The sequence below is a fragment of the Neoarius graeffei genome, chromosome 17 (assembly GCF_027579695.1).
Source record: "Neoarius graeffei isolate fNeoGra1 chromosome 17, fNeoGra1.pri, whole genome shotgun sequence".
In the NCBI taxonomy this organism is placed as follows: Eukaryota; Metazoa; Chordata; class Actinopteri; order Siluriformes; family Ariidae; genus Neoarius; species Neoarius graeffei.
In genome coordinates, this window is record NC_083585.1 from 47327679 (window position 1) to 47354627 (window position 26949).

The window sequence follows — 26949 nt, forward strand, 5'->3', positions numbered from 1 at the left end:
ATTCATGGGCGCAGATAGAGGGGGGGACGGGGGGGATTCGTCCCACCCAGATTTAAATTCACCTCATTCGGTCCCCCCCACTTATAGGGAGGAAAAAACGTCTATGCTGTCTTTCTTTGCATAAGGCAAACCTCACGGAAAAATCAAAAGACTAATTACCATTCGGTTTATTGAGGTGCACAGCAGTACATACATAGTTGCAACAACTCACATAAAACAAAACAAAGACTGATATTCGGTTGGTTGAGCTGCGCAGACTGCACAGGTTGCGAGCTCGAGCTTGGTTGCTATGGTAACCCACAACAAGCTTAACAGGCATATCGGGGTTGGGGTTGGTTTGCTGGCAGCTTTGTCCCCCCCAGTTTTTTGTCCCCCCCCAGTTCAAAAAACGCATCTGCGCCCCTGCCCGTATTTATAGCCAAATTCTGGTCCCGCTCCGACACCTCTATACCAACACCAAACCAAAGTTCATCGCCGCCATGGATAGCTGCTTCAACGCCCGACACCGTTCCAGCAACCCCGTGTCCACTCGTAAAACGCTTACAACCGCTCCACCGAAGTTTGTGCAACGTTTAATCGCCGCCCGGGCAACGCTGGCGAAGCAGCGGTGGTCCAGCGTTCAAGATTTCTGCGTTGGCCTAGCGGACCCAAGCGTCCACGAACTTGCGTCTAGCGGTGCCAAACTTTGACTGGGCGTTGGTGGAGCGGGGGTGAACTTTGCCAGGGCAGAAAATTGCCCCCTCCTCACCGCTCGCAATATTTTGTGCAGCTCAAAACTTTCGGAGCGGTAGGAGGGCCCCTCGAGAAACATCAGCGGTGGCCGAGCGTATACGGCGTTGCTTTAACGGGGGCCAACTTTTGTTAAACGGTGGTGAACGGTTACGAGCGGTGATTAATTTTTTTCACCGCTCCAGGAACGCTCCAGCAAAGTTCGGGCGGTGTGACCGGGGCCTAAAGTTCTGCACCAAACCAGGATATAACATTTACAGGGCTAAAGCTTGTTCCAAAGTTGTACGTTCTAGCAAGGACTGATCACTCCTTGCATGTGACAACAATCTGTCATATTTTCACATCTGGGATATGAGGTAGGGTGGATTGGTGGAATCTCTTTCTCATGGGGGAAAAAAAATCCAAGCCAATATAAAAATCACCCAAATGTCAGTAATTCTGTCAAGAGCATTATGTCAATCTAACTAGTCCTCTGTTATTATATTGTCTTTTTCCTGCTAATTTTTTATAATTTTATTTGTTTACTCATATTTTGCACCAAGTACTTTGTACAGTATCTTTTTATACTTATATTATCATATTTATTTATACTAATGTTGTTTATCAGCATATATATACCGTATTTTTCTTTATATTAATTTTACATTCGGCGGCACAGTGGTGTAGTGGTTAGCGCTGTCGCCTCACAGCAAGAAGGTCCGGGTTCGAGCCCCGTGGCCGGCGAGGGCCTTTCTGTGTGGAGTTTGCATGTTCTCCCCGTGTCCGCGTGGGTTTCCTCCGGGTGCTCCGGTTTCCCCCACAGTCCAAAGACATGCAGGTTAGGTTAACTGGTGACTCTAAATTGACCGTAGGTGTGAATGAGAGTGTGAATGGTTGTCTGTGTCTATGTGTCAGCCCTGTGATGACCTGGCGACTTGTCCAGGGTGTACCCCGCCTTTCACCCGTAGTCAGCTGGGATAGGCTCCAGCTTGCCTGCGACCCTGTAGAAGGATAAAGCGGCTAGAGATAATGATGATGAATTTTACATTCTATATTTCCCTTCATTTTGTCATTTGATTTTATGGACCACAATGGAACTAAGTGTTTTCACTTTCTTGTGCCATCCATGTATTTTTAATGTATTTACAAATTGTATGCATTTACATTGAATTTACTAAATAAAAATCAATCAATCAAGAGCGCCAGTCCGAACCCAACTACAAACATGGACGCTCAGAACACCACCACCCACGAACCACAGCGCCCTCTATCACCTGTTTATTATCACTTGTTTCCTGGTTCATCAGCCCCTGCTATAATAAACACCTCCCCCACTCTCATTCGATGTGAAGTATCGCTCAGTGTTCATTCCTGTCATACATACCGAGCCTTTATTCTACTGCCTGCTTTATTGTGTTCTCGACCCTTGCTCTTGTATCTTTCTAGTTATTCTCTAGCCCTGTCCCAGCCCGTGTACTGATCGATCGACCCTCGTCTGTCCCACGACCTTGATTCTAGTCTCACGTTTTGGCTTTGTTTCCAGTTTGCTTTCCCCTGCACATACCTCTGCAAGTGCCTGCACCCTGACACCAAAACCATATGGCAAAATGTGTTATAGTCTGATGAGACCAAGGTAGAACCTTTTGGGCATAATTCTAAAAGATACATTTGGCATGAAAGCAAAACAAGATAGTATGTCACCTAAAGAACACCATACCCAGGGTGAAACATGGTGGTGGCAGCATCATGCTAGGAGGCTGAGCTGCTGTTATTAAAAAATAATAATAAAATAAAAATGAATCACCATGGTCATCTGACCAATCAGAATCAAGAGTTCAACAGCACTGCAGTATAAAGAGAAATACGGTTTGCCTTTATCTTTATGACCTCACAGTAGTCCTCGAGTGACTAAATGTGTTAGTAGCATAGGTTTCTGATGTTTTCTTGATTTCTTTCTGTCCTTATTCTCATTACTGCATGAGTATCAAATCAAAGTCCTTCCCATGCCATGGGATGCATAGGGCGGCACCGATCTCCGTTTCCGTAGCCCTCGGCCTCTCACCTATTACACAGCTAGGGTTACGGGGGGGCTAGTCCTCTGGTAACCGCAAAAGTTTGACTCCCCACTCGCATCTGTATTGCAGCGTGTCTTGCCAGTGTGACACTGCATGAGTATACTGAACAGTTATTCCATGAAATGGAGTCGTACATGAGCTAATAGCTGATGAGGCACGTAGCACCGAGTTGGCTATAAGTCATGTACGACGAGATTGAAAGGAATAGCTGTTTTATTCTATCCACATTCACTGGATTTTGAGAAACAGAGCATTTTTATTTTTTGCAAATTCAATAATAAAAACTTTATACAAAACGTCCAACAAAATAATTTCCGCTTAGAATGTAAACAAACCGGCGAAATGACAGGAGCAATGTGTGAAAAATGCTATAATAATTCTTGGGGGGGGGAGGTACGTTCTTACAATCAAATACTTTTATTCTATATTTTGCTTTTTTTTTTTTTTTCTGGCGGTTATTAAGGTTCACTGCCACCACTGACTGGGCTGGAGTGTGGTGGAACAGGAGATATTTGGTGGGGGGGGGGGGGGGGATAATATTCTTTTATCTATTTCTGTTTCTTTTAAATCCTTGATAATTTTGGGGGTTTGTTTTTGAGTAGAGTTTTTATTTCGTCCTCTATTGGTTCAGCAACACACTACCATTTTGTTTTTCTCTACTCATGGTATATGAGCTGATATCCTAGTAGTAGAGTAGCCAATCAGAGTGCGTGATTGCTCATATCCAGTGAATGTGGATAGAATAATAATGATTCTATTCTAGTGTTAATATTATTCATCCCTTTTTTGCATGTTGATGCATTAACTCAGACCGTGTCTGAATGTGATCGGACATTCCTCAACTATTATGACCTCCATTTTCCCTGTGTCCAACTGTTAGCATCAATGGTGTTATATAAATCAATCAAATCAATCAATCATAGTCAGTGTCCAACAAAGTGACATCAATCTCCCAGTAGATTTTGTGGGTCATTTTTAATTTTATTAACATTTTAATGTAAGTACAATCAGCCAAACCAGTTCTCAGATAGATTGCTTGTACAATATAACCCAATTAGTTCCATTTAGAAATACAGCAAATCAGTGAACCTTTCAAATCACATCCAGGAACACGTCTTTGGCGAAAATTCGAAAAATATTTGAAAACAGCTTATTTTTCAGGATTGACTCACAACTGAAGCACTTGAAAAGTCTTTAAAATTCACCTTCAAAGCACTGGTTCACCAACTGTTTAAAATCAACATATTACCAACACATTCCTATATATAACGTTTTCCGTAATGTTTTAATCATATATCAGTCAAATTACTAAAATGGAGGCCAATTAGACATTCAACACATTTTTAGAAAAAAAAAATGGCAACAAATTTTTAATAGCTTGAGGAATCGGTGAACCGTAATTATGAGTACATGAGAATGAAACAATTTGAATGCACTTGTGCTTAGTTTTATAGCCCAGTTAACGTTAATTTAAATTTACAGCAACCACATCCTTGTGATGATACATATGAAATCCAGGGCAAAAAGCACTGATTTGTATTTTATTGAATTAATTAAATTATTCCTTTGTTTTGTGAGCGAAGAAGGATGACCCGGACTCCAACTGAGAATGACTTATAAATAAAAATACATAATTACATCCAGAAAACACAGCATTGAAAAAGGCAATAATGCAGCAATTAAAATCTCCGTTACAATGTTTACATTTCCATCGGGTTGGGGAGAAGCAGGAATAGTCATGAGGAGAACTATACAAATTTCAGTTGAATCACTACAGAATACACTGTTCTAACTCTGCTAAATGCTGGTAAAAAATGGACGCTTTAGCTAAAGGATCCTAAACCAGGACATCGAAACACATTCATAAGACAGTTCTACTCAAGTGATGTTTGAACATTCAGAAATCTTTATGGAGACGATTCAAAGTGGGCAGATTTGACCAAATTTCCACTATGAGATTCACGTAACATACATGGACGTCACATGGTGACTTGACATGATCAAACCTGTGAATGAGATTTATTATGAAGATGTGTTTATGTTTGCCTTATAAATGTGCATTATGCCTTGAGTTGCATCCTTTGAATGCAGTGTTACTGACACGTGAACTCTTTGGGGCTAAACAAGCAGGTGGATTCTTGTCCATGACGTATATTTCACTGCATTTAATAGATAAGAGTGGCGTACTATTCCCATCTTCTAAATGGACTGTACAGTCTATACAGGAAACTCAGGCTACTATCTACATATCATATCATATCATATCATAATGCAGCCACAGCATAGACACAGCGATGCTCTCTATATGTAAAACACCTGATATCCAAATATTCAAAACCCGACCTGTCAATTAATCCTTAGAGAAACCATGAACTTGCTGTACTAGTGTCAAAAGTGTGAACAAAATCTGAGAAAAGGAAACATGGGACTTATTTATTGAGTGATTTCTTATAGTGGAGCTGTTTAATCCATTGATTGAAGTGCTAATCAAGAAACGTTATATCGTAGAAGATGTACGTTTTGTGGTTCGCATTTTAAGGGAAGTTCGGCGAAAGCTTACAGCGATGAAAAACTACCACTGATTTTTCACTTTCCATAAGCAATTCGGAGGTCGTTTGCGTCGACGCCGTTTCTACTGTAGCTATGACGCTGGAATTGAAATGTGACCGACGAACAGCAATTTAAACCTCAGCTATCAACCAAATCACATCAGATGATCGATACGACACAACCCTGATCTCTCCAATAGCGAGTCTCGACTGTAACATCTATCTCTTCTCCAGCGTTAAATCTTACTTTTCAAACCAAACCAATTTGTTAACAGCGGTGTTTAGCTACTGTATGAAAACCGAGAACCTTTAAAGTCCAACTTAACTACTTACGACGAGCGATAGCAGACCACGTAGCATGAGTGTCGGGGAGAAAAGAAATCAAAAGCCAATGAAGAAGTCGATGTCTACCTAAATATACATTCAGTCAAGTTACGGTGTCGTTGTCTTGTGCTGGTTTATACAACAGTCCGTTTTCATTCAGCCATGTTAGGATTTTTTTTTTTTTTAAACTCTCTCTGTGTGAGCAGCACAAAGTCATCTTTTTAAAGTTCGACATTCCACGTAGCGCGTCGATACAAATTAACAACAGAAACGTCTATTGTAGATACCTTTTCAGTTATACACACATTTTTTTGTCTAAGTGTGACATTTTAGTTTCAAAAAGCATAAAAACAGGAACAACACAAGTACGTTTATAGCATAATACACCAAATTCAGCATGCTCTTCTTTACGTTAGTGGACTGCAGATCACTTTTTTCTTTTTCTTTTTTTTGTCCCTAAGAAGCAGTACAATGAATAATAGTCATTAAAAATAAGCACTAATTGATTAAGTTGGTGTTATATTTGGAGCAATGATTCGATTCTGTGATTTGATTCCTTTTCACATGAATGAAACGGTATTCGTGATGTGGTGAAGTGAGAGATGTCTGAGAGGGATCACTAGCCTCTTTTCTCCTCGTGAATAAACCAATAGATCTCAGAAATGCAATAAGTGTTATTATTTCTACGCTTCAGCATGTTAGAAGAGCTACAGTGATTTTCCCCTCATATATTTACATGCTGAAATATAAATTATGACTTCATCCACATCACAGTTTCACACAAAAAAAATAAAATTAAAAAAAAAGCGCTTGGAATGGAAATCAATAAAAAATAGTTTTTTTCCTTTCTTTTTTTCCACATATTCCACTTAAAAAAAATAAAATAAAAAAGCTCAATGCTGAAACCAGAGCAGTAACAGATACTATTGGAGCTCTGCTTTATATATGATTGCATGACATGCTATGATTTCAGCATCTTCCTAAACACAAAGGAATGATTTTTATAGAGACCGAATGTATAAATCTCCTCCTTGTCTCTCTTTTATTTATTTCTGAGAGCAGTTGAATAACATTTGAGTGGAAACTCTGCATTTGCCTGCCATGTTTGAGTTTGGTCATGGAAACGTACATACAGTGTTGGGGAGGGGGACGGGGGTTGCTATGGAAACCCCTGTCGGTAAACAGGAAGTGAGTGAAAAAGGGGTGTGATTTTAACTTTAGTTCATTTGCTCAAAGAATTTGTAGGTGGGGTTTTCATAGCCGTGGTTCTGCATCTTACTGAGCTGCCTTTCCTCTGGACTCAGCATGGGGTCCACCTGCAGAGAGGGTAATACAAGGGCAGTGTGCATTTTTATAGATAACAGTGCATCATACAGTGGTAGAAAGCACAAGTCTCTAGAGATTCGGAACAACTTTATCTCAGCAATTACACCGATCCTTACGTAAGCTGTTACTACAAAACTAATAAGCTATTAGAATGAACACATTAATATAAAGCTGTGATTTGCCTTGCAGTCAGAATGACTGGCTGAGCTACCATTACAGAAGATGAATCAACGCTCTCAGAATTCCTCAATCCCCAGAAGTTTTACTTCAATTTTAATCTTAAATCGGATACCCATAGAGCGACACTTACTTCCACAATGCCGTGGCTGATGGTGCCATATGGCTTACGACGCACCAGGAGCAAACTGATCACCATTACCATGGCAATTGCCACGGCAACCACCAGAAGCCCCACCATGGCACCACGGTTAAATGTCTCAAGAACATCTGGCTGCTGAGGAATGAAAGAGAAAAATAAGGAAGGGAGTGGATGGATGGATGGATGGATGGATGGATGGATGGATGGAAATGTGGATGGATGGATAAATGAAAGGACGGATGGACAGATGGATGTAATTGTGGATAAATGGATGGACGAATGGATGCAATTGTGGATGTAATTGTGGATAAAACATTGATGGATGGATGGATGGATGGATGGATGGAATTGATAAATGGATGGATGGATAAATGAATGGATGGATACAATTGTAGATGATGGATAAACGGATGGATGGATGGATGGATGGATGTACAGAAGGAAAGATGGATGTATGTAATTGTGGATGTAGTTGTGGATAAATGGATTGATGGATGGAGGAATGAAAGGAGGGATGGACGAATGGATGTAATTGTGGATAAACAGATTGATGGATGGACAGACAAATGGATGGATGGATAGATGGGTGAATGGTTGGATGAATTGATGAATGAATATACAGACATGCATGTATGGACAGATGGATTGATATACAGGTGTATGCATGTATAAATGGACAGATGGATGAAAGAATGGATGGAAAGAAGAATGGATGGATGGTTGATTATGTTAGCTTCATGTAGCTCCCCATATTTAACTATTTGAGTGTTGAACTTCTTGTTTGAATCATTGTGGTTGTGATATTTATATAATATAAATTATAATCGCATAATACTTTTAAAACACTAACCAGCTCATCACGCTGGATTCCTGGAGACTTGTAGACCACCTGCTTCAGCTCCACCGAGGCGTTAAACTAAAGACCAGGGAGAAAAGGAAGAAAAAAAAACCCTCAGTACTCAAAACCCATCATTCTAATGTCATACTCATTTCCTAATCCTATTTTACTCATTAGAATTATGTATCTAAATGAACCATGCCTGCTCACTTCTAGCTGACTTTCACCCAGCAGTAAAAACACCACCACATGCCATAAATACACTGCTAGACTAAACTGCCCACTAAGGCTTTTCCAGAGGTGTTATATTACTTTTATGTGTGTCACCTTCTCCTCATATTCATAGGTGGGAGCTCTCTCAGACGTGCTGTAATCGTACTCGTCTACAGCAGACACTGTGGGGAGAGAATTCAATTAGCTGCAGAAGAAGGCAGACTAAATATGGAGGCAGAGCACACAGACGGAGATCTTACCTTTCTTGCTGCTTGGCTGAGGATCTTGATGGTATGAGGACGAGAGAAAGCAATAAGCAATAAACTTTGAGACACGAATGACTGTTTATCTACAGGCTAAACAATGAATTGGGGGAAATTCATGATTTAACATTTCCACAGAATTAAAATTTGCAAGTTTAATATTTTTCCCCATATGGTGTTTCCAGGGTACGAGGTTTGCAATCATTTAAAAACTAGTCGGTCTATACATTAAACTTCACCAGTAACATTTACTGCTGTAATAAACATTAACACACGATCAACCTTAACATTAATATATTATCCATAATCGTAACAAAGTAAGTTAACACATGCATTAAGGTTAATCATTTTAATATCAGTTTGTATTTTTCCAGACTTTTTTTTTTTGCTAATGGATGAAATAAACATTAGATAATGGTTTTTATTTTTTTGGGGGGGGTTGCCTATTTGGTTTCTTATTTAAGTTATGGGGGAAAAGAAAGAATAAATTGAGCATAAATCACATTGGTAATTTATAAATGATAATTAATGCGATAAATAATGCTGCTTTAACCTACAAAAACATACATTTTGTAAAGTAAAAATGCCATAATCGACGATAGGACGCGATTTCTTTCTTCATGCATTAGATTCTAAAGCACGAGTCATGAGTACCCTTACAAAAAAAAAAAAGTTTATTCAAGTGTGCTTCTAGTATACTCAGTGTTGTAGTACTCGAGATCGGTCTCGAGACCACTTTTTGAAGGTCTCGGTCTCGACTGCATTTTTACTCGGTCTTGTCTCGGTCTCGGACAAAGCGGACTCGGGATTTCATTTCAAGACCGGTCAAGACCACAACTGTGGGGATATCAATAAATTGCCTGTGCATTTTTGGATTTACTTGTTAATATCATTACTGTGATTTTGCGTACATCGTATTGCTTCGAGTACAACCAATAACTTCACTCATTTATCATTTGAAATTGTTGTCACCGTTAACGGCTGTCACCCCTCCCGCCCCCTTTCACACGCCCCCCCCACAAACGTGCATGTGAGTGACAGGAGAAGAGGCCGTGTGAAGATGTCAGCCAACTCGTCTGTAATAAAATTTGGTTACCTGAACCACAAAGAGTTTTTGTGCACAACTACAACCAAAAGAAAACACAGCGCAACATGTAAATTTTGTAAAGCAACGCTAACAGACACGGCTGGGACCACGGCCAACTTTTACCGGCATTTGGAGATGAAGCATAAGTGTAAGTGAGATTTAATGAATACTAGCTAAACACGTTTGCTAACCATGTGTATCCAGTATGTTTCAGGATGCCAGTTTCATTGGCTTGCCGGTTATTTACAGTACCCCCTAGCTAGGCGCACAAGCATATTAGCACATTACCTCACTGCATCAGATAACTTGGACTACATCCACACGACAACAGCAACAAGATTTTTTTTTTTTAGCGGGTAAAAAAAATAAAATATCGCGTCCACATGGGCAACGGCTCAGTAAAATATCAGGTACATATGGCAACGCAACGCTTGCTGAAAACGATGCAATACACATGCCACGCCTCTACGTGCGCTGTAAGACGGTCCCATCGGAGACACCAGAACAATAGAAGAAGTAGACGCATGCGCATAAACCCCTTCTTCTACCCGGCGTGAATGAATGAGTGAGTGCTGCTTGTTCTAGTCATGTGGTTGTGACGTCATCGTAAACAAATCCGTTCTACTCATCCAGACGACTTCGCAACGGCGCCATTGCCAGATTTTTCCACTCTGGAAACCGTTCTCAAAAAATATCGTTTTGGGGCACCCGAAACGCCGGTGCCGTGTGGACGCCAGGCCGAAACGATAAATTTTTATCGGATTCACTTGAATCCGTTGCCGTGTGGACAGGGCCTAAATGTTACAATGGATGTAACATTAAGTTAGCTAATGTAGTGTTAACTTTGTGTGAGAGTGAGGGGTCAGGACATGTGTCTTATTCCTACAGTACGTTACGTTTTTTCATGTGATAAAAAAATGACGAGACAGGTGACGTAACGCTATGTAGCTAATGTGTATATACCGTAGTTATGTTACATCAATGTCAACTCTGACGTAAACGATACACGCCGCGCTCCCTCTCCTGGGTGAGAGAGCTAGAGTCAGCAGTCTCCAGAGTGGAGACAGAGTAACATTAAAGATCTGATGGCACATTTTTGACATCTTTGGAGATGTTTTATAACATAAAAAGTAATTCCCGATGATCCATATATTAATTCAAGAAGGCGCCTATTTTACAAGTTATGATAAAAAACGCGGCTATTTGGGCAAATTTGACGGGGCTGCAGCACCCAGAAGACGAAAGAGGAGGAGGAGCTATAGGACGTCATCGAAAGAACCTTCCTCCTAACTTACCAGTTTGTTGTTGATGCGACAGGTGTTCAGTTTGTCATTATTAGTATTATACACTTATATATATATATATATATATAGTTATTATGCCTTCGCGTTGTGTTGCCGGCTTTTGCTCCAAAACCCACAAGGATGGGGTAAGTTTATTCAAGTTTCCCAGAGATCCCAAGCTGCATGCGAAGTGGGTGAAGCAAGTCAGGCGCACTCGTGACAAGTGGGAGCCCTCACCAACATCCGTCCTGTGCTCTGAACACTTCGATTTGGATTGTTTTGACACCCTTCCCAGCTTAAAGGAATCTCTTGGGTGTTCAGTTCAGCACAAACGTGTGCTGCTACCATCAGCAGTGCCTACAGTATTCCGGAGGGGGTCTACTAGTAGCTATGCCGGATCCAGCAGTCGCCTGGGACAAGGCGACTCCTCCAAAGACAGTCCTCCTGTCAGAACATGTGTTGAGAAACGACATAAGATAAAGGTACGTGGAGCTATAGAGTGCTCCGACATGATGCTAAAAATAGTAACACTGCGGTCTGCGCGGGCATCTTGGAAGTCACTCGCTCCAGAGCGCTCATAGAGTACACATCATAGAGTACACATTCATGATAATCATAAATGTAATCATAAAGTCGGCGTGATATCAGTCATGTATTTGCTTGTGAAAGCTTGCGGCTTTCATGTAACTGCTGCCTAGCAACGAGAGGCAAAGGGTAAAGAGGGTAGGCTATCATAGATTCTATTCGGAAGAGATCAACACATGACTGCTTAAAAATTAGGTATTTTAACAATTTGCATCTGGTTTGTGATTATCGTGACACTTGTGTGTTATATAGAACTGTATGTCTTATCAGCACATCGAGGATCTTCCACCGGAGGCTTTAGCAAGCACTCGTAGCAACACTACACTTTACCCTTTGCCATGCGTTGTTAGGGAACGGTAGCAAGTACCCCGATGACCGACTTCAAGAATATGTAGAAAAAATTTAGAAATTATACTTTCCAAAAGTCATTTGAGCTTAGTGTATTGCATTTCCATTTATATTGTAGGTTCTTGCTGATGTTTTTGCGGAGTATGACGCAGCTGCTGAATCAGAAGCTGCAGAGTTTGTATGTACTAGTTGTGAACATTCACATTATTATCAATCTCATTTATTTAAAATCAGATAAAATCATGCCATCATGATCACTGCTTAAAAAGTACCAGTATTTGGTTGTTGAAGAGCTAGCACTAGAGTTCACCGGCGTTTTCATGCGCCATTTCCATTGAGTAGAACAGCCAGTGAACCGCAGCGTGTTCTCCCGCTGACGTCACAGCATGGCCGCGAGCCACGGACCCAGTTTTCTTGCGCTGTGCAATTAAAAGTTGGATATTCGCGTAACAACAGCTTCTTTTCACGTAATTATAACAGAAATCTAACATGTTTGCCATGTTGTATAGTTTATTTAAGAAATTGCATAGAGTCATGTTCGTGTCATCAGATCTTTAATGCTCCACTTCTATGAAGTTGCACATTAAATATGCTTTGCCTGGCTATAAGCATAAATCACATACTTAAAGAGTGCTAATTTGGGGGTTAAATACACAAACAAATATATAACTTTATGTAGTCAAACACTAGACCGACTAGTGGCCTAGTGGTAGCGTGTCCGCCTCTCGATCGGGAGATCGTGAGTTCTATTCATGGTCGGGTCATACCAAAGACCATCATAAAAAATGGTACCTACTGCCATCTGGCAAGGCACGCTGCAATACAGATGTGCATGGGGAGTTAAACTCTCGTGGTTACCAGAGGACTAGCCCCCCACTGTAACCCTAGCTATGTAATAGACGAGAGGCCAAAGGCTATGGAAACGGAGATCGGCGCCGCCCGATGTGTCACATACAGGTTGGGCCTGGTTAGTACTTGAGTGGGAGACTGCCTAGGAAATACCAGGTACTGCAAGGCGTGGGAAGGACTTTGACTTTTTCTTTTTGGAGTCAAACACTAGAGCTCGTGTGTGTAAGTGAGTAAGTCTGGCTCGCTCAATCACTCAGATTTTCTCACACTGTGTTAGATGGGTGTTTAGAAAAATACACATCTGTCCCTTTTATCCCTTTTCCATGGAGGTTTATTCACATTAAAAGTGATTGTTATTTCAGTGTTATGGGAAGAAAATTGACTGGTTTGGCCATATTGTACAGTACCATGTCAATCATATCGTTGTGTAACTATTTGAAAGCGTTGAAAGCTAACTATAGCCTAGGTCACAACCGGATGTACGATTTTTTGGCCATGCGATTTTCGGCATTTCCCAAATCACTGCGGTTTTTTTTGTTCGTGGAGAAAGACACACGTTGGCCATAAGTTTGTCTTGCAACCTGAAAAAAAAACGTAAGCGCCCGTAGAGTTTGTTTGACATGACAAAGAACCTCTGCGGCCAGTCTATGGCTCGAAAATCAGCACGTCACACGCGTGCCCTCCATGCGTTTCTTGCGTTTTTTGCACGTAGACCGGCCGTAGGAGCACGTACGGCCGGTTGTGACCAAGGCTTATTTGAACAGATGAACCTTTTAACCACAATGTGTACTTCTTGGCTACCATGCTGGATCCACAGTTTGGCCTAAGCTGGGTGGATCTGGACATCACAAATGGAGGAAATGCAACATCAGTGAAGAAGATCAGAGATGAGCTGAAGAGGACACCGACAGGTTAGTATTATCCAGGGAAAGGAATGGTAAAAAAAAAGTCCTTACATAGTCAAAGTTGAATTATGGTTTTAATCCTGTCATTGTGTATTTGTTTGTGTTTTTCAGACACTTTGTTGTCAGAGGTGGAGAACATGATCGACAGTGAAGGAGATGCAACTGACTCTGGGGCCATGAATGTGGATTCATCACCAGTCAAATGCCCACGCCTTCTGTCCCGCTACAAGGCTCACAAGAAGCGCAACTCAGCCCAGGATTCAAGTGTTATAACACAGATAAGCAAATACTTCGATGCCATCAGTGACTGACACTGCACTCATCTTCTGGGCCAAAAACCATGACCGATTCCCACAACTCCACAAGTTGGCACTGAAGTTGCTGTCAGTCCCTGCCTCCTCAGCACCAGTGGAGAGGGTTTTTAGTAGAGAGGGCATCATAATGAGACCCCATCGTGCATGTTTAGGTCACAGAATGTTGCAGTCTCTGATATTTCTCTACTTTAAAGTCCATGTTTTTGTGGTCTTTCACAATGTTCATGTCATGTGTTTATCATTCGTGGTGCGCATGGACTTAAATGTTTCAGCACTGCAGTTTGTTCTGGTTTGGCATATGATGTCATCATTTTTGAAACGGCTTGCACAAAAAAATTGTACTGTATTAGATGGATGGTAAATCATTCAGTACAGTGTTAAATAAAGATGGTCAAGTTGATTTCAGCTCCTTAGTGTTTGTATTTGTTTGCTTATAGAAAACAAAGGAAAATTCCCACACATGAAATTCATCTCTGCAGTGCCTTTTGATTATTTTATCAAGACATTTCATTATACAGACATATAATGTAGGTCAACAAAAGAGGTGAATGAACAGGAATCTTCATTTGTTTTCTGTGGGGGGTTTTATGGGAATGTGGATTACTTACAGGTCTATTTGAGGGGTGCCTATGGTTTGCATGTTCCACATTTTATCATAAGTGTGTCATGCAGTGTGGGACACTGGTCTGGTCTTGGTCTTGACTCGGTCTCGCCCTGCCTCGGTCTTGGTCTTGTCTCGGTCTCGATCCCTCAAAGTCTTGGTCTTGTCTTGGTCTTGATACACTGTGGTCTTGGTCTTGTCTCGGTCTCGACCCCTCAAAGTCTTGGTCTTGTCTTGATACACTGTGGTCTTGGTCTTGTCTTGGTCTCGGTTTAGGTGGTCTTGACTACAACACTGAGTATACTTCTTTTAAACTAAGAAAGTATGCTTTCAGTTTACTTTTTATTTACTTATCAGAGATATACTTAATAAAGTTATACATAAGTATACTTTGCTTATACTGAAAAGTATATAGAAAAGTCTAAGTATATTAAGCTTGTACTTAAACTTTTAATCAAGATATACTTCACAAAAGTGTAATAAAGCATTCAGATATTTGTGCCTTATGTTTAAGTGTACTTGCCCTGTAGTTGTGCTTATCCTTTTGATAGTAGCCTATAAAATACTTCTTTTTCACACATATTTGCTTCTTTGTGATACAAAGTTTGTGCACCCTTTCAAATTTTCTATATTTCTGCATAAATATGACCTAAAACATCATCAGGTTTTCACACAAGTCCTAAAAGTAGATAAAGAGAACCCAGTGAAACAAATGAGACAAAAATATTATACTTGGTCATTTATTTATTGAGGAAAATGATCCAATATTACATATCTGTGAGTGGCAAAAGTATGTGAACTTTTGCTTTCAGTATCTGCTGTGATCCTCTTGTGCAGCAATAACTGCAACTAAATGTTTCCGGTAACTGTTGATCAGTCCTGCACACCGGCTTGGAGGAATTTTAGCCCGTTCCTCCGTACAGAACAGCTTCAACTCTGGGATGTTGGTGGGTTTCCTCACATGAACTGCTCACTTCAGGTCCTTCCACAACATTGGACTGGATTAAGGTCAGGACTTTGACTTGGCCATTTAAAAACATTAACTTTATTCTTCTTTAACCATTCTTTGGTAGAACGACTTGTGTGCTTAGGGTCGTTGTCTTGCTGCATGACCCACGTTCCCTTGAGATTCAGTTCATGGACAGATGTCCTGATATTTTCCTTTAGAATTCACTGGTATAATTCAGGATTTATTGTTCCATCAATGATGGCAAGCTGTCCTGGCCCAGATGCAGCAAAACAGGCCCAAGCCATGATACTACCACCACCATGTTTCACAGATGGGATAAGGTTCTTATGCTGGAATGCAGTGTTTTCCTTTCTCCAAACATAACTCTTCTCATTTAAACCAAAAAGCTCTATTTTGGTCTCATCCGTCCACTAAACATTTTTTCAATAGCCTTCTGGCTTGTCCACATGACCTTTAGCAAACTACAGACGAGCAGCAATGTTCTTTTTGGAGAGCAGTGGCTTTCTCCTTGCAACCCTGCCATGTACACCATTGAAGTTCAGTGTTCTCCTGATGGTGGACTCATGAACATTAGCCAATGTGAGAGAGGCCTTCAGTTGCTTAGAAGTTACCCTGGGGTCCTTTGTGACCTTGCCGACTATTACATGCCTTGCTCTTGGAGTGATCTTTGTTGGTCGACCACTCCTGGGGAGGGTAACAATGGTTTTAAATTTCCTCCATTTGTACACAGTCTGTCTGACTGTAGATTGGTGGAGTCCAAACTCTTTGGAGATGGTTTTGTAACCTTTTCCAGCCTGATGAGCATCAACAACGCTTTTTCTGAGGTCCTCAGAAATCTCCTTTGTTCGTGCCATGATACACTTCCACAAACATGTTGTGAAGATCAGACTTTGATAGATCCCTGTTCTTTAAATAAAACGGTGCCCACTCACACCTGATTGTCATCCCATTGATTGAAATCACCTGACTCTAATTTCACCTTCAAATCAACTGCTAATCCTAGAGGTTCACATACTTTTGCCACTCACAGATATGTAATATTGGATCATTTTCCTCAATAAATAAATGACCAAGTATAATATTTTTGTCTCATTTGTTTAACTGGGTTCTCTTTATCTACTTTTAGGACTTGTGTGAAAATCTGATGTTGGTTTAGATCATTTTATGCAGAAATATAGACAATTCTAAAGGGCTCACAAACTTTCAAGCGCCACTGTATATAACCAGTAACTAATAGTATATTTCCAATATGCTATAAAGTATACTTTTATAAACTAAAAAGTGGACTAGAAGTGTATAATGAGTAAACCAATAGTATATTTCCAGTATACTATGAAATATGCTTTTGTAAAGTAAAGAGTGGACTACAAGTATAGAACTAGTAAACTATTAGTATATAAAAGTTTACTTGTGGTTTACTTGCAGTACAAAATAAAAAATACTAGTTGTATACTCTGTTTACTTCTCTTAGACATAAAGTATACTTTTTATAAACTAAAAGTGGGCCAATTTAGTCCCAAGAATTATTAGATTAATTTACTCACAAGTATACTGTAAGTACATTGATATCAGTATATTTGGCACACAAAAATATCATCTCATCTCATTATCTCTAGCCGCTTTATCCTGTTCTACAGGGTCGCAGGCAAGCTGGAGCCTATCCCAGCTGACTATGGGCGAAAGGCGGGGTACACCCTGGACAAGTCGCCAGGTCATCACAGGGCTGACACATAGACACACAACCATTCACACTCACATTCACACCTACGGTCAATTTAGAGTCACCAGTTAACCTAACCTGCATGTCTTTGGACTGTGGGGGAAACCGGAGCACCCGGAGGAAACCCACGCGGACACGGGGAGAACATGCAAACTCTGCACAGAAAGGCCCTCGCCGGCCACGGGGCTCGAACCCGGACCTTCTTGCTGTGAGGCGACAGCGCTAACCACTACACCACCGTGCCGCCCCACACAAAAATATACTTAAGGAAATATACTTTAACTTTACTTAATAAAATGAACTTGAAGTATACTTCTTTTTGATAAGGGTACCTATGCGAGGTGGGTATGGACGGTTCTGGAAAGCTCTCCCCTCCTCCTCTTCATCCTCCTTCTCTTCCTCACTCTCGGCAGGAAGCAGCTCCTCTGTGGTGCGAGTCTCGGAGAACGATGTGGTCATGAGCTCGCTGATGTCGCCTCTCTCGGTCCGCACCAGTTCCTCTGTATAGAGACAGATAGAAGTGCAAAGACACAAAGCAGATTTTATAAATCATACCTGTGACACTATTACTGTATCTGACTTGCTTAGGAGTTTCCAAGAGGTTTCATTAGTCAGTCAAGTTTAAAGTGAGGGAGGATCAGTTCGTACGGATCTCATCGTGGAGCTCGTCAGCTAGAGTGGGAACCTTATAGAGCAGAGCCAAACTCTGGTTCATCCTCTCCTCGATCACATGGAGGTGAGTGTATACCTAAAATCACACAAATACGAGGGTAAGTCAAAAAGTTTTAAGACAGATGTTATAATTTCAAAAAGAATTTAAAAAAAAGGAAGACAAAGAAGGAATTCTCCGATGGAAACATCGCTTTGCAGAAGTGTTTAGACTTAAATGGAGGATATGTAGAGAAATAGCTTTGTTATTTTCATAAATAAAGACTTTTTCAATTTGTCTTCGAACTTTTTGACTTACCCTCATGCACTTCATGAGCAGAAATGATACGGATTACTGATATTGTTTATCTGCTATGTTGCTGCACATGGCCGAGTTTCCAAGCATTCACAGTATTAACAGGTTATGGCATGACAAGGAGTGCTAGTGCAACAACAAAAGCTGATTAATTTCCCAGAACAGCGCATCCTGAGACGTTTTATTCCTCAAACACCACAGCAATTTGATAACACTAACATTTTTAGTTTTAATTAAAAAAAAAAACTTTTTATCCATTTCTAATTACATATAAGGTTGTGGAACGTTCCCAAAACAAGTTACTTCCTGTTATCATTTATCTTGCAGCAGAAAATCTTAAACTGTTGTTCCATCATGAGCCTCGTATCCGTCTCTCTCTCTCTCCCCCTTAGACACCAAGTCATCCAAACACCAGAAAGCACAAAATAAATAAATAAATAAATAAATAAAATATCACAAAGCGCTGACACTGGAGACTCCTTCCATAAAGGTTAAACAAACATCTCCTTACAGAAAGCTTCACCATAATTATTATATGTATTTCTTTGTTAAATACTATTTTCACCTCCGTTTACTTTGTTGGAGAAGGTTGTGTTTTCACCTCCTTTTGTTTGTTTGTCTGTTCCCAACATAACTCAAAAAGTAGCAAATGGATTTTGATAAAATTTGGTGGAAAGGTGAGTCATGGACCAAGGAACAATTAATTGATTAGCTTGATTTGATACGAATCCAGATATGTATGAGGATTCGGGATTTTATTTTATTTTTTGGTCTGTTCCCAACATAACTCAAAAATAGGTACCCTATGGGTCCATGTGGCTACTGCTTATAAATAAAATAGTTTTCTGATCCCATGTCCATACTGTAAATATAGCATATATGTGAGGCAGTAGCCACAAAAATGAAGCGTAATCCAAAAATGAACAATTTAAAAATCACAGAAGTAAAATATACCAAGTGTCTGTACTTTATATTGTTCTACTCTTACCTCTTACAGTTTTCGAAACTGAAATCTCTGAACCGAGGCTGACTTACACACGCTGTCGCCATGACCCAAACTCTTATTTCCTGGAAAAGGCCCGGCGCTAGAGCTCAGTGGTCTCAATACTCTTTTCGACAACTTCCTGTAACAACTCGGAAGTGCGTCATATCGACACCACACATGGGACCACTGGCCGAAGAAGGCGAGAAAAGGGGGACAACCTGGAGTACATTTTAAAATAGGAACGCACTTTCCCTCGGTAATAAGCATAAACATGTCTGAAAGCGATTTCTTTAGTCTAGTCCATTTATTTTGAATGGTGAACCGAATTGTATACACTCACCGGCCATTTTAATCGGAATACATGTACGGGTATGCACATGTGCAGTGTGTGATTGTTACACTCTTGCAGCACAATGACCTAGTGGCTAGCACCTCTATATGAGGCCAAAAAGTGAACGAATTTGGATGAAATTTGGTGTGCAGCTTTAGTATCATCCTATGTTCAAGTGATTTGATTTCGATATTGATATGTGGTTTGAAGGAGGTATACACCCCACTCTACCGACTGCCCTTGTAGTTTTTATCTGTTTATCATCATCATGTAGCCCAGGGGTTTTCAAAGTGTGGGAGAGTCAGCCCCCCCTCAGAGAGCAAATAAACAACAGCGCCCCCCCTACAATTTTTGTTGTTGCTATACTTAATGTTCCATTCGTATTTTTAAAAAAATGGTTGTTGTACACTTTTATTTTTTTCTTTTACACATTTTAAACATCTGTGCTTTTTGAAAACATGTTTTTTTACACATTTTAAACATCTGTGCGGCGGCACGGTGGTGTAGTGGTTAGCGCTGTCGCCTCACAGCAAGCAGGTCCAGGTTCGAGCCCCGTGGCCGGCGAGGGCCTTTCTGTGTGGAGTTTGCATGTTCTCCCCGTGTCCGCATGGGTTTCCTCCGGGTGCTCCGGTTTCCCCCACAGTCCAAAGACATGCAGGTTAGGTTAACTGGTGACTCTAAATTGACCGTAGGTGTGAATGTGAGTGTGAATGGTTGTCTGTGTCTATGTGTCAGCCCTGTGATGACCTGGCGACTTGTCCAGGGTGTACCCCGCCTTTCGCCCGTAGTCAGCTGGGATAGGCTCCAGCTTGCCTGCGACCCTGTAGAACAGGATAAAGCGGCTACAGATAATGAGATGAGATGAACATCTGTGCTTTTTTAAAACCTCTCTTTTTTTTTTTTTTTACACATTTTAAACATCTGTGCTTTTTTTTTTTTTAAACATCTTGTTTTACACATTTTAAACATCTCATAGCATCGTTAGCTAGCACCTCTTGGCAGACAACACACTGTGGCAGTGGAGCATCTTCAGATCCAGTCCAGGAAAATCCAAACTTTAAATAAGCGTGGTCATACTTCCTTCTTTTTTTGCTTGGCCCAGACTCTGTCTCCTCACTCACTGTAGCTTTAGGTACTAAAAATCGATCCATTTTGTCTCTGGCAAAGGCTAGCTGAAGTTCGCTAAATGTCCGCAATAGTAACTTATTCTGGTTTATTTTTCCTCACGTTGCGCCCCCCCGAAGAACTCTGGCGCCCCCTAGGGGAGGCACGCCCCACACTTTGAAAAGCCCTGATGTAGAGCATATATCAGGATGAGTGCATTAATATGAGCCTGGCACTATGGTCAGAGCTGCAGTTATAGGAAATTCATCAACCTTCTGTCCAAACAGATTTCATGAATTCAACAGTGTTTTGGTACAACAGGAAGCCATGGCCTAATGGTTAGAGAATGGTTAGCTTTGGGACATAATGGTGAGCTTGAGGACCAAAAAGGTCGCTGGTTTGATTCCCTTGAAGTGCCCTTGAGCAAGGCACCTAACCCCTAACTGTTCCCCAGGCTGCTCTGGGTATGTTATACATTGCTCTGGACAAGAGTGTCCGCTAAATGTCATTAATGCAATGTTATGTGATCTAGCTCATCTACAAGATTATTCTGTGACAGTAGCCCAGTCATCATGTAAAGCTCCATTAAAGGCTCATTAAATGAACGAAATCCTTAGACGAGAAATGTTTGGTGAGAATTGTTATTGTTGGAGGAGGTTATGTTTTCCCCTTTGTTTGTTTGTCTGTATGTTTCCAATGTAACTCACAAAGTATTGAACAGATTTTGATGAAATTTTGAGTAAAGCTGGGCCATGGGCCAAGGAACAATTGATTAGATTTTGTTGCAAATCCCAATATGTGGCTTGGCGGAGGTATGCACTCGACCAAGTGCCCTTCTAGTTTTATTATGTCGTACTATTTTTAATGAGTTCTAACTGAGTCCAAAAAGATTGTTAGAGCATAGTCGAGTAACCCAAGTGTTTCACTTCGGCTGTACGCTGCTTCCTGTGTTCAAATACTCTGTTCGTTAATTGCTTTGCTTATATTTGGACTGAGTTCATTAAGAACCACTTCAAGTAGGAACAAACGGAAATAACTGTGGGAGTGGGGACCGTATTTTCTGTGTTCTGGTCTTTAACTTCTCAGTAGAAAGGCGAAAATAAGTTAAAGACCAGAACACAGAAAATGCCCCAGCTCTACATTTTTATTAGATCTAAATTAAAACCTTGTTGATTTTTTTTCAATAGTTGTAGCACTAAAGTGATTTGAATTGTATCGCTCACTTATTAGAGTTCTAATAAGTGGGCGGAAGGGACTAGACTTTTGCTGGACATAAAGATGACAGCGTGACGTAAACTGGTAAACAGTAAGCACCTGGAACTTCATCTGCTCGGCCTTCTGTGGGTCTACAGACTCGATGTGCTGGTAGTGACGCAGCGTGTGGCGCCGATCCTTCTGCTCGGCAGCCAAGTAACGCTTCAGAGCCTGCAGCACTCGCTCTGGCTATGTATGGGACACGTTTGTGTGTGTGAGAGAAAGTTAGAGATTAGTATGCGTAGGTTACGAGACATGTCACGTTAACAAATATGATATCAATAGAACCATACATAGGAATAAGACATTTGAGAAAAATATATTAAAAAAAAAAAAAAACCCACAAGTGATTTAGTAAGGTTATGATGTCCAAAACTATTGGTTATACAAGTCTACAGTGGTTTGCAAAAGTATTCACCCCCCTTTAACATCCACATTTTGTAATGCTACAACCTGAATTCCACTTCAGTTGGGATTTTGTGTCACGAATCCACACAAAACAGCTCATATTATTAAAATGGGAGGGGGAAAAAAAACAATACAATTTGGAAAATTATTCACTATTATTTACAAATGTGGGGCGGCACGGTGGTGTAATGGTTAGCGCTGTCGCCTCACAGCAAGAAGGTCCGGGTTCGAGCCCCGTGGCCGACGAGGGCCTTTCTGTGCGGAGTTTGCATGTTCTCCCCGTGTCCGCGTGGGTTTCCTCCGGGTGCTCCGGTTTCCCCCACAGTCCAAAGACATGCAGGTTAGGTTAACTGGTGGCTCTAAATTGACCGTAGGTGTGAATGTGAGTGTGAATGGTTGTCTGTGTCTATGTGTCAGCCCTGTGATGACCTGGCGACTTGTCCAGGGTGTACCCCGCCTTTCGCCCGTAGTCAGCTGGGATAGGCTCCAGCTTGCCTGCGACCCTGTAGAACAGGATAAATCGGCTACAGATAATGAGATGAGATGAAATGAGGTTCTAATTGCACAAGTGTTGTTGTGAGACCTGGACATAAGTCCTGGTTCAACCAGTTCCCATATGACGCAATATAATTTGTTGACATATGTCCACCTGTCTGGACTTGTAGGATAAATATGAGATATTTTATGTCGCTTTATGACACATGATCCCATTTAAATTGATTTCAGATCCAGGTTGTAACACTACAAAAGTTGGAAAAGTTCAAGGGGGTGAAAACTTAAGCACACCACTGTATATGTATGGTTTTAAAAATGCTAAAACAAAGCTTGAAGAGCACAGCGTATGTGCACGTGTGTGTGTATAATTTGTCGTGTGTGTCTGGATGTTACCTGCGGTGGTTCGCTCTGCACGGCGCTCAGGTAGCTCTCCAGTGCCAGACGGCGGTTATTATTCAGAGTGGCTACAACACGTGCAAGATGAGTCTCCACCAGCCTCTGCCTCTCACCTGCTACTTGCTCCTCCAGAGTCTGTAACACGGCCTGGAAATGCTGAGAGATAGAAAAAGAGAGAGATACACACTTTATTCATCCTGAAGGAAATTAAGAAAAGCAATCCAGGTAGGACTTGAACCCACAACCCCCAGCTCTGGAGATTAATGCCTTACCCATTAGTCCACTGACCGACTAGTGGCCCAGTGGTAGCGTGTCCGCCTCTCGATCGGGAGATCGTGAGTTCTATTCACGGTCGGGTCATACCAAAGACCATCATAAAAATGGTACCTACCGCCATCTGGCAAGGCACGCTGCAATACAGATGTGCATGGGGAGTTAAACTCTCGTGGTTACCAGAGGACTAGCCCCCCACTGTAACCCTAGCTATGTAATAGGCGAGAGGCCGAGGGCTATGGAAACGGAGATTGGCGCCACCCGATGCGCCACATACAGGTTGGGCCTGGTTTGGGAGACTGCTTAGGAAATACCAGGTACTGTAAGGCATGGGAAGGACTTTGACTTTTTTTGATTAGTCCACTGGGCCAGAGAGAAAGAGAGCAAGAGATCATGGGAGTTTTGGGAGAAAGGTTACAATGAATTAATATAAATACGCACGTGATTATAGAAAATTGCACTCTGACTGGTCGAGAAATTCAGACTATTTCTCGGTAATCGCCTCAAGCGACTCGGCAAAATGTCAGCCAAGCACTTTGTCACCGTAAGTGAGGAAGAATTACAAATGATGAAAGAAAATGCTGTTCCTAAAAGCACTAAAGATGCTACGAAGTTTGGTCTAAAACTATTCAGCATCAATAAGTGACAAGCCTGTGCCACGCCTTTATTACATTTGCATGGCACTTTTTAAGTTTGAAATCATTTTTTTAATTGGATTTTTTTTAATAAATCACCTGTGTATTTGCACTAAAACAGTAATCTGACTCAGGCTCAGTGAATAATAACCTCATCTTTGTCTTAAAATTGATTTTGAAACAGTAATAAACAGGGCTTTGAACCAGAATTTTTTTCCGATTGGTTCGTTCCGAACAGAAACGGAATTTTAACGTTTCCGGTTTTGGGTTCCACCATTAAATAGACGTTCCCGAACCGGTTAGAGCAAAAAAATTTCGTTCCTGGAACGGTTAATTACGTTCCCTGTCAGCTGTTTAACAAATGGCTATAAAATTATGTCTCTGTCTCATCCAGCTTAAGCCAAATGTAGGCTAATTCTATTACAACCTTCATTAAATAAGACAAGAAATAATTCAAAACAATTATTTCAAATGTTGGCGATTTGGATTCTCAGTATGTCTTCCCATCTACACAAACAGAAAAAGTGCCAAAAATGAAAGATAATTCGTTTAGTGCGTTACCAAAGGCTAGTCAGGCCCTATGCATTGATAGGCTAACAGAGGTTAACGTCATTTAATGTTCGCGAGCCTCTCATTAACGTGGACAAATATACTGATATCGTGTTTGAAATTGACGTTTTTGAATAACGATAGACTGCAATATTTACCTCTTATTTAAGATGTGGAGACGTGATAGTAGTCCACCCTCCCGCTCTCTCCATTCGGTCAGCGAACGTCACACAGGAAGTGAACCCCAGTGAGTCATAGAAACTTGCGCAGGAGAAGAATGGCTTTTTTATTTGTAGGCTACGAAAACTTTGAGGAACGAAATAAAAACCTGTATTAACCGGTTACCATTATTTTTAATAAGCGTTTCTGTTCCGGAACATAAAAAATAAAAGTTTCTGGTTTCGTTTCTGTTCCATGTGAAATAGAAAAAGTTCCCGGTTTTCGTTTTCGTTCCTTGAACCGGTTCAAAGCCCTGGTAATAAATAATAAAACTGCTGAGGTGTTATTTGTATAGTAAATAGTACATATTTCGTTTCCTCCCAGCATGCTTACATCTCTATTCTCATCTAAAACAGCTTTTCTGATTTGAAGCACTTTAATATGTGGTCATATTCACACTTGGCCTACCTCATTCAGTGCCTGGCGGTCTGATTTGGGGAGGTTCTTGGACTGGTTATCAGCCTCGGCCCACTCTTTCATAATCTGATTCAACACACACAAACATCTCAGAGTCACACAACTCATCACTGTCATAAAATGAGCCGTAACATAAACTCCGAAATGCATTTTCACATGCTTCACCTCATTGATGCGTTTCATCCGGCGCTCCTCCAGGTCCATCTTGGCGCGGAGGAAGTTGGCATGTTCGCTGTCATCACTGGGCATCTCGAAATAGACGTCCACTCCATCTGTAGGACGCACTGTGGGCACTGGCGTTAGGAAAGAGTGGGAGAGAAGAGCATGATCAAGCCATCAGTCGATCAATGAATCATTTATGAGTTAACTTCATTTGGCTAATTACAGGAGTGTCCAGACTGCGACTTGGAATCAAACATGACTGGAAAATACAGAACATGGACCTATAAAGCAGACGGGACCGATTTAAAGCACTTTAAACAGGTGCAACTCATAATTTTATCTTACTAATTAACATGCCATATACAATTCTGTCCTGGTGAAAAGTATTGTGTCTGATAATGTAAAGAAGGACAAAGAACCCGAGAGTGAAGAGTGAAAGTGGAGGCTAGGAGAGAGAAAATCAATACAGATATAATGTCAGACTACTCAGCATTATTGAGTTAGAGATGAAGCCGAGATGGAGGCACTGCATTTGCACTATCCAGTATACACTCTGGTGTGTGTGTGTGTGTGTGTGTGTGTGTGTTATGAACAAGAGAGTCTGGGACACCCCCCACCCCAGCCCACAACCAGTCTCCATTAGGGAGTATGATCTAATGAAATTCTCCGATAAGAAACGTACAGCATCTGAAACGAGCTCCATGTAACATGACGTCAAATTTGTACTAGCGATGGTCAACTAATCTCACATGAAACAATAACGGCAATATTGGGTAACACGGTTAGATAAATCAAACTTGCTTCACTATGCTACCCATTAGCAAGTTAGCGAGTGGTATTGCAACTATTTATTTAATTATTTAATTTTTTGAGGATTGAGGATATTGGGGATTATTCTATCCACATTCACTGGATATGAGCAATCACATGCTCTGATTGGCTACTCTACTACTAGGATATCAGCTCCTATACTGCAAGTAGAGAAAAAAAAATGGTGGAGTGTGTTGCTGAACCAAACGAGGATGAAATAAAAACTCTAAAACAAAACCCCCAAAATTATCAAGTATTAAAAAAAAAACAGAAATGGCTAAAACAATAGTCCCCCCCAGTATCTCCTGTTCCACACTCCAGCCCAGCCGGTGGCAGTAATGCACCTTTAAGGTGGATTGCCAACCACCAAAAAACCCTAAAGAAGAAGAACCCCCCCCCCCAAAAAAAAATAAAATAAATAAATTAAAAAATACAAAGCAACAAAATATGGAATAAAAGTATTTGATGGTAAGAACGTATACGTATAACACACACACAAATATATATATATATATATATATATATATATATATATATATATATATACATATATATATATACATATATATATATACATACATACACACACACACACACACACACACACGTATATATATATATATATATATATATATATATATATATATATATTTAGTGTGTGTGTGTGTAT

General features: G+C 40.8%; 1 protein-coding gene across 4 annotated transcripts in view; it reads right to left on the reverse strand.

The window, feature by feature from the left end:
• Nucleotides 1–3743: 3743 nt before the first annotated feature.
• The window catches only part of aplp1 (amyloid beta (A4) precursor-like protein 1), a 146891-nt gene continuing 123685 nt past the window's right edge, over nucleotides 3744–26949 (reverse strand). For 3 of the 4 annotated variants that reach the window (XM_060897680.1, XM_060897679.1, XM_060897682.1), the window contains exons 7-17: nucleotides 25473–25600; nucleotides 25299–25373; nucleotides 23212–23370; nucleotides 21976–22104; nucleotides 17926–18025; nucleotides 17610–17777; nucleotides 8613–8636; nucleotides 8467–8534; nucleotides 8152–8217; nucleotides 7293–7436; nucleotides 3744–6972 (exon numbers count right to left, since the gene is read on the reverse strand). In XM_060897680.1, the coding sequence (XP_060753663.1) occupies nucleotides 6874–6972; nucleotides 7293–7436; nucleotides 8152–8217; nucleotides 8467–8534; nucleotides 8613–8636; nucleotides 17610–17777; nucleotides 17926–18025; nucleotides 21976–22104; nucleotides 23212–23370; nucleotides 25299–25373; nucleotides 25473–25600 (1160 nt within the window). In that variant the 3' untranslated portion in view covers nucleotides 3744–6873. The remainder of the gene's footprint in view (nucleotides 6973–7292; nucleotides 7437–8151; nucleotides 8218–8466; nucleotides 8535–8612; nucleotides 8637–17609; nucleotides 17778–17925; nucleotides 18026–21975; nucleotides 22105–23211; nucleotides 23371–25298; nucleotides 25374–25472; nucleotides 25601–26949) is intronic. The other variant, XM_060897681.1, reaches the window with a different exon arrangement.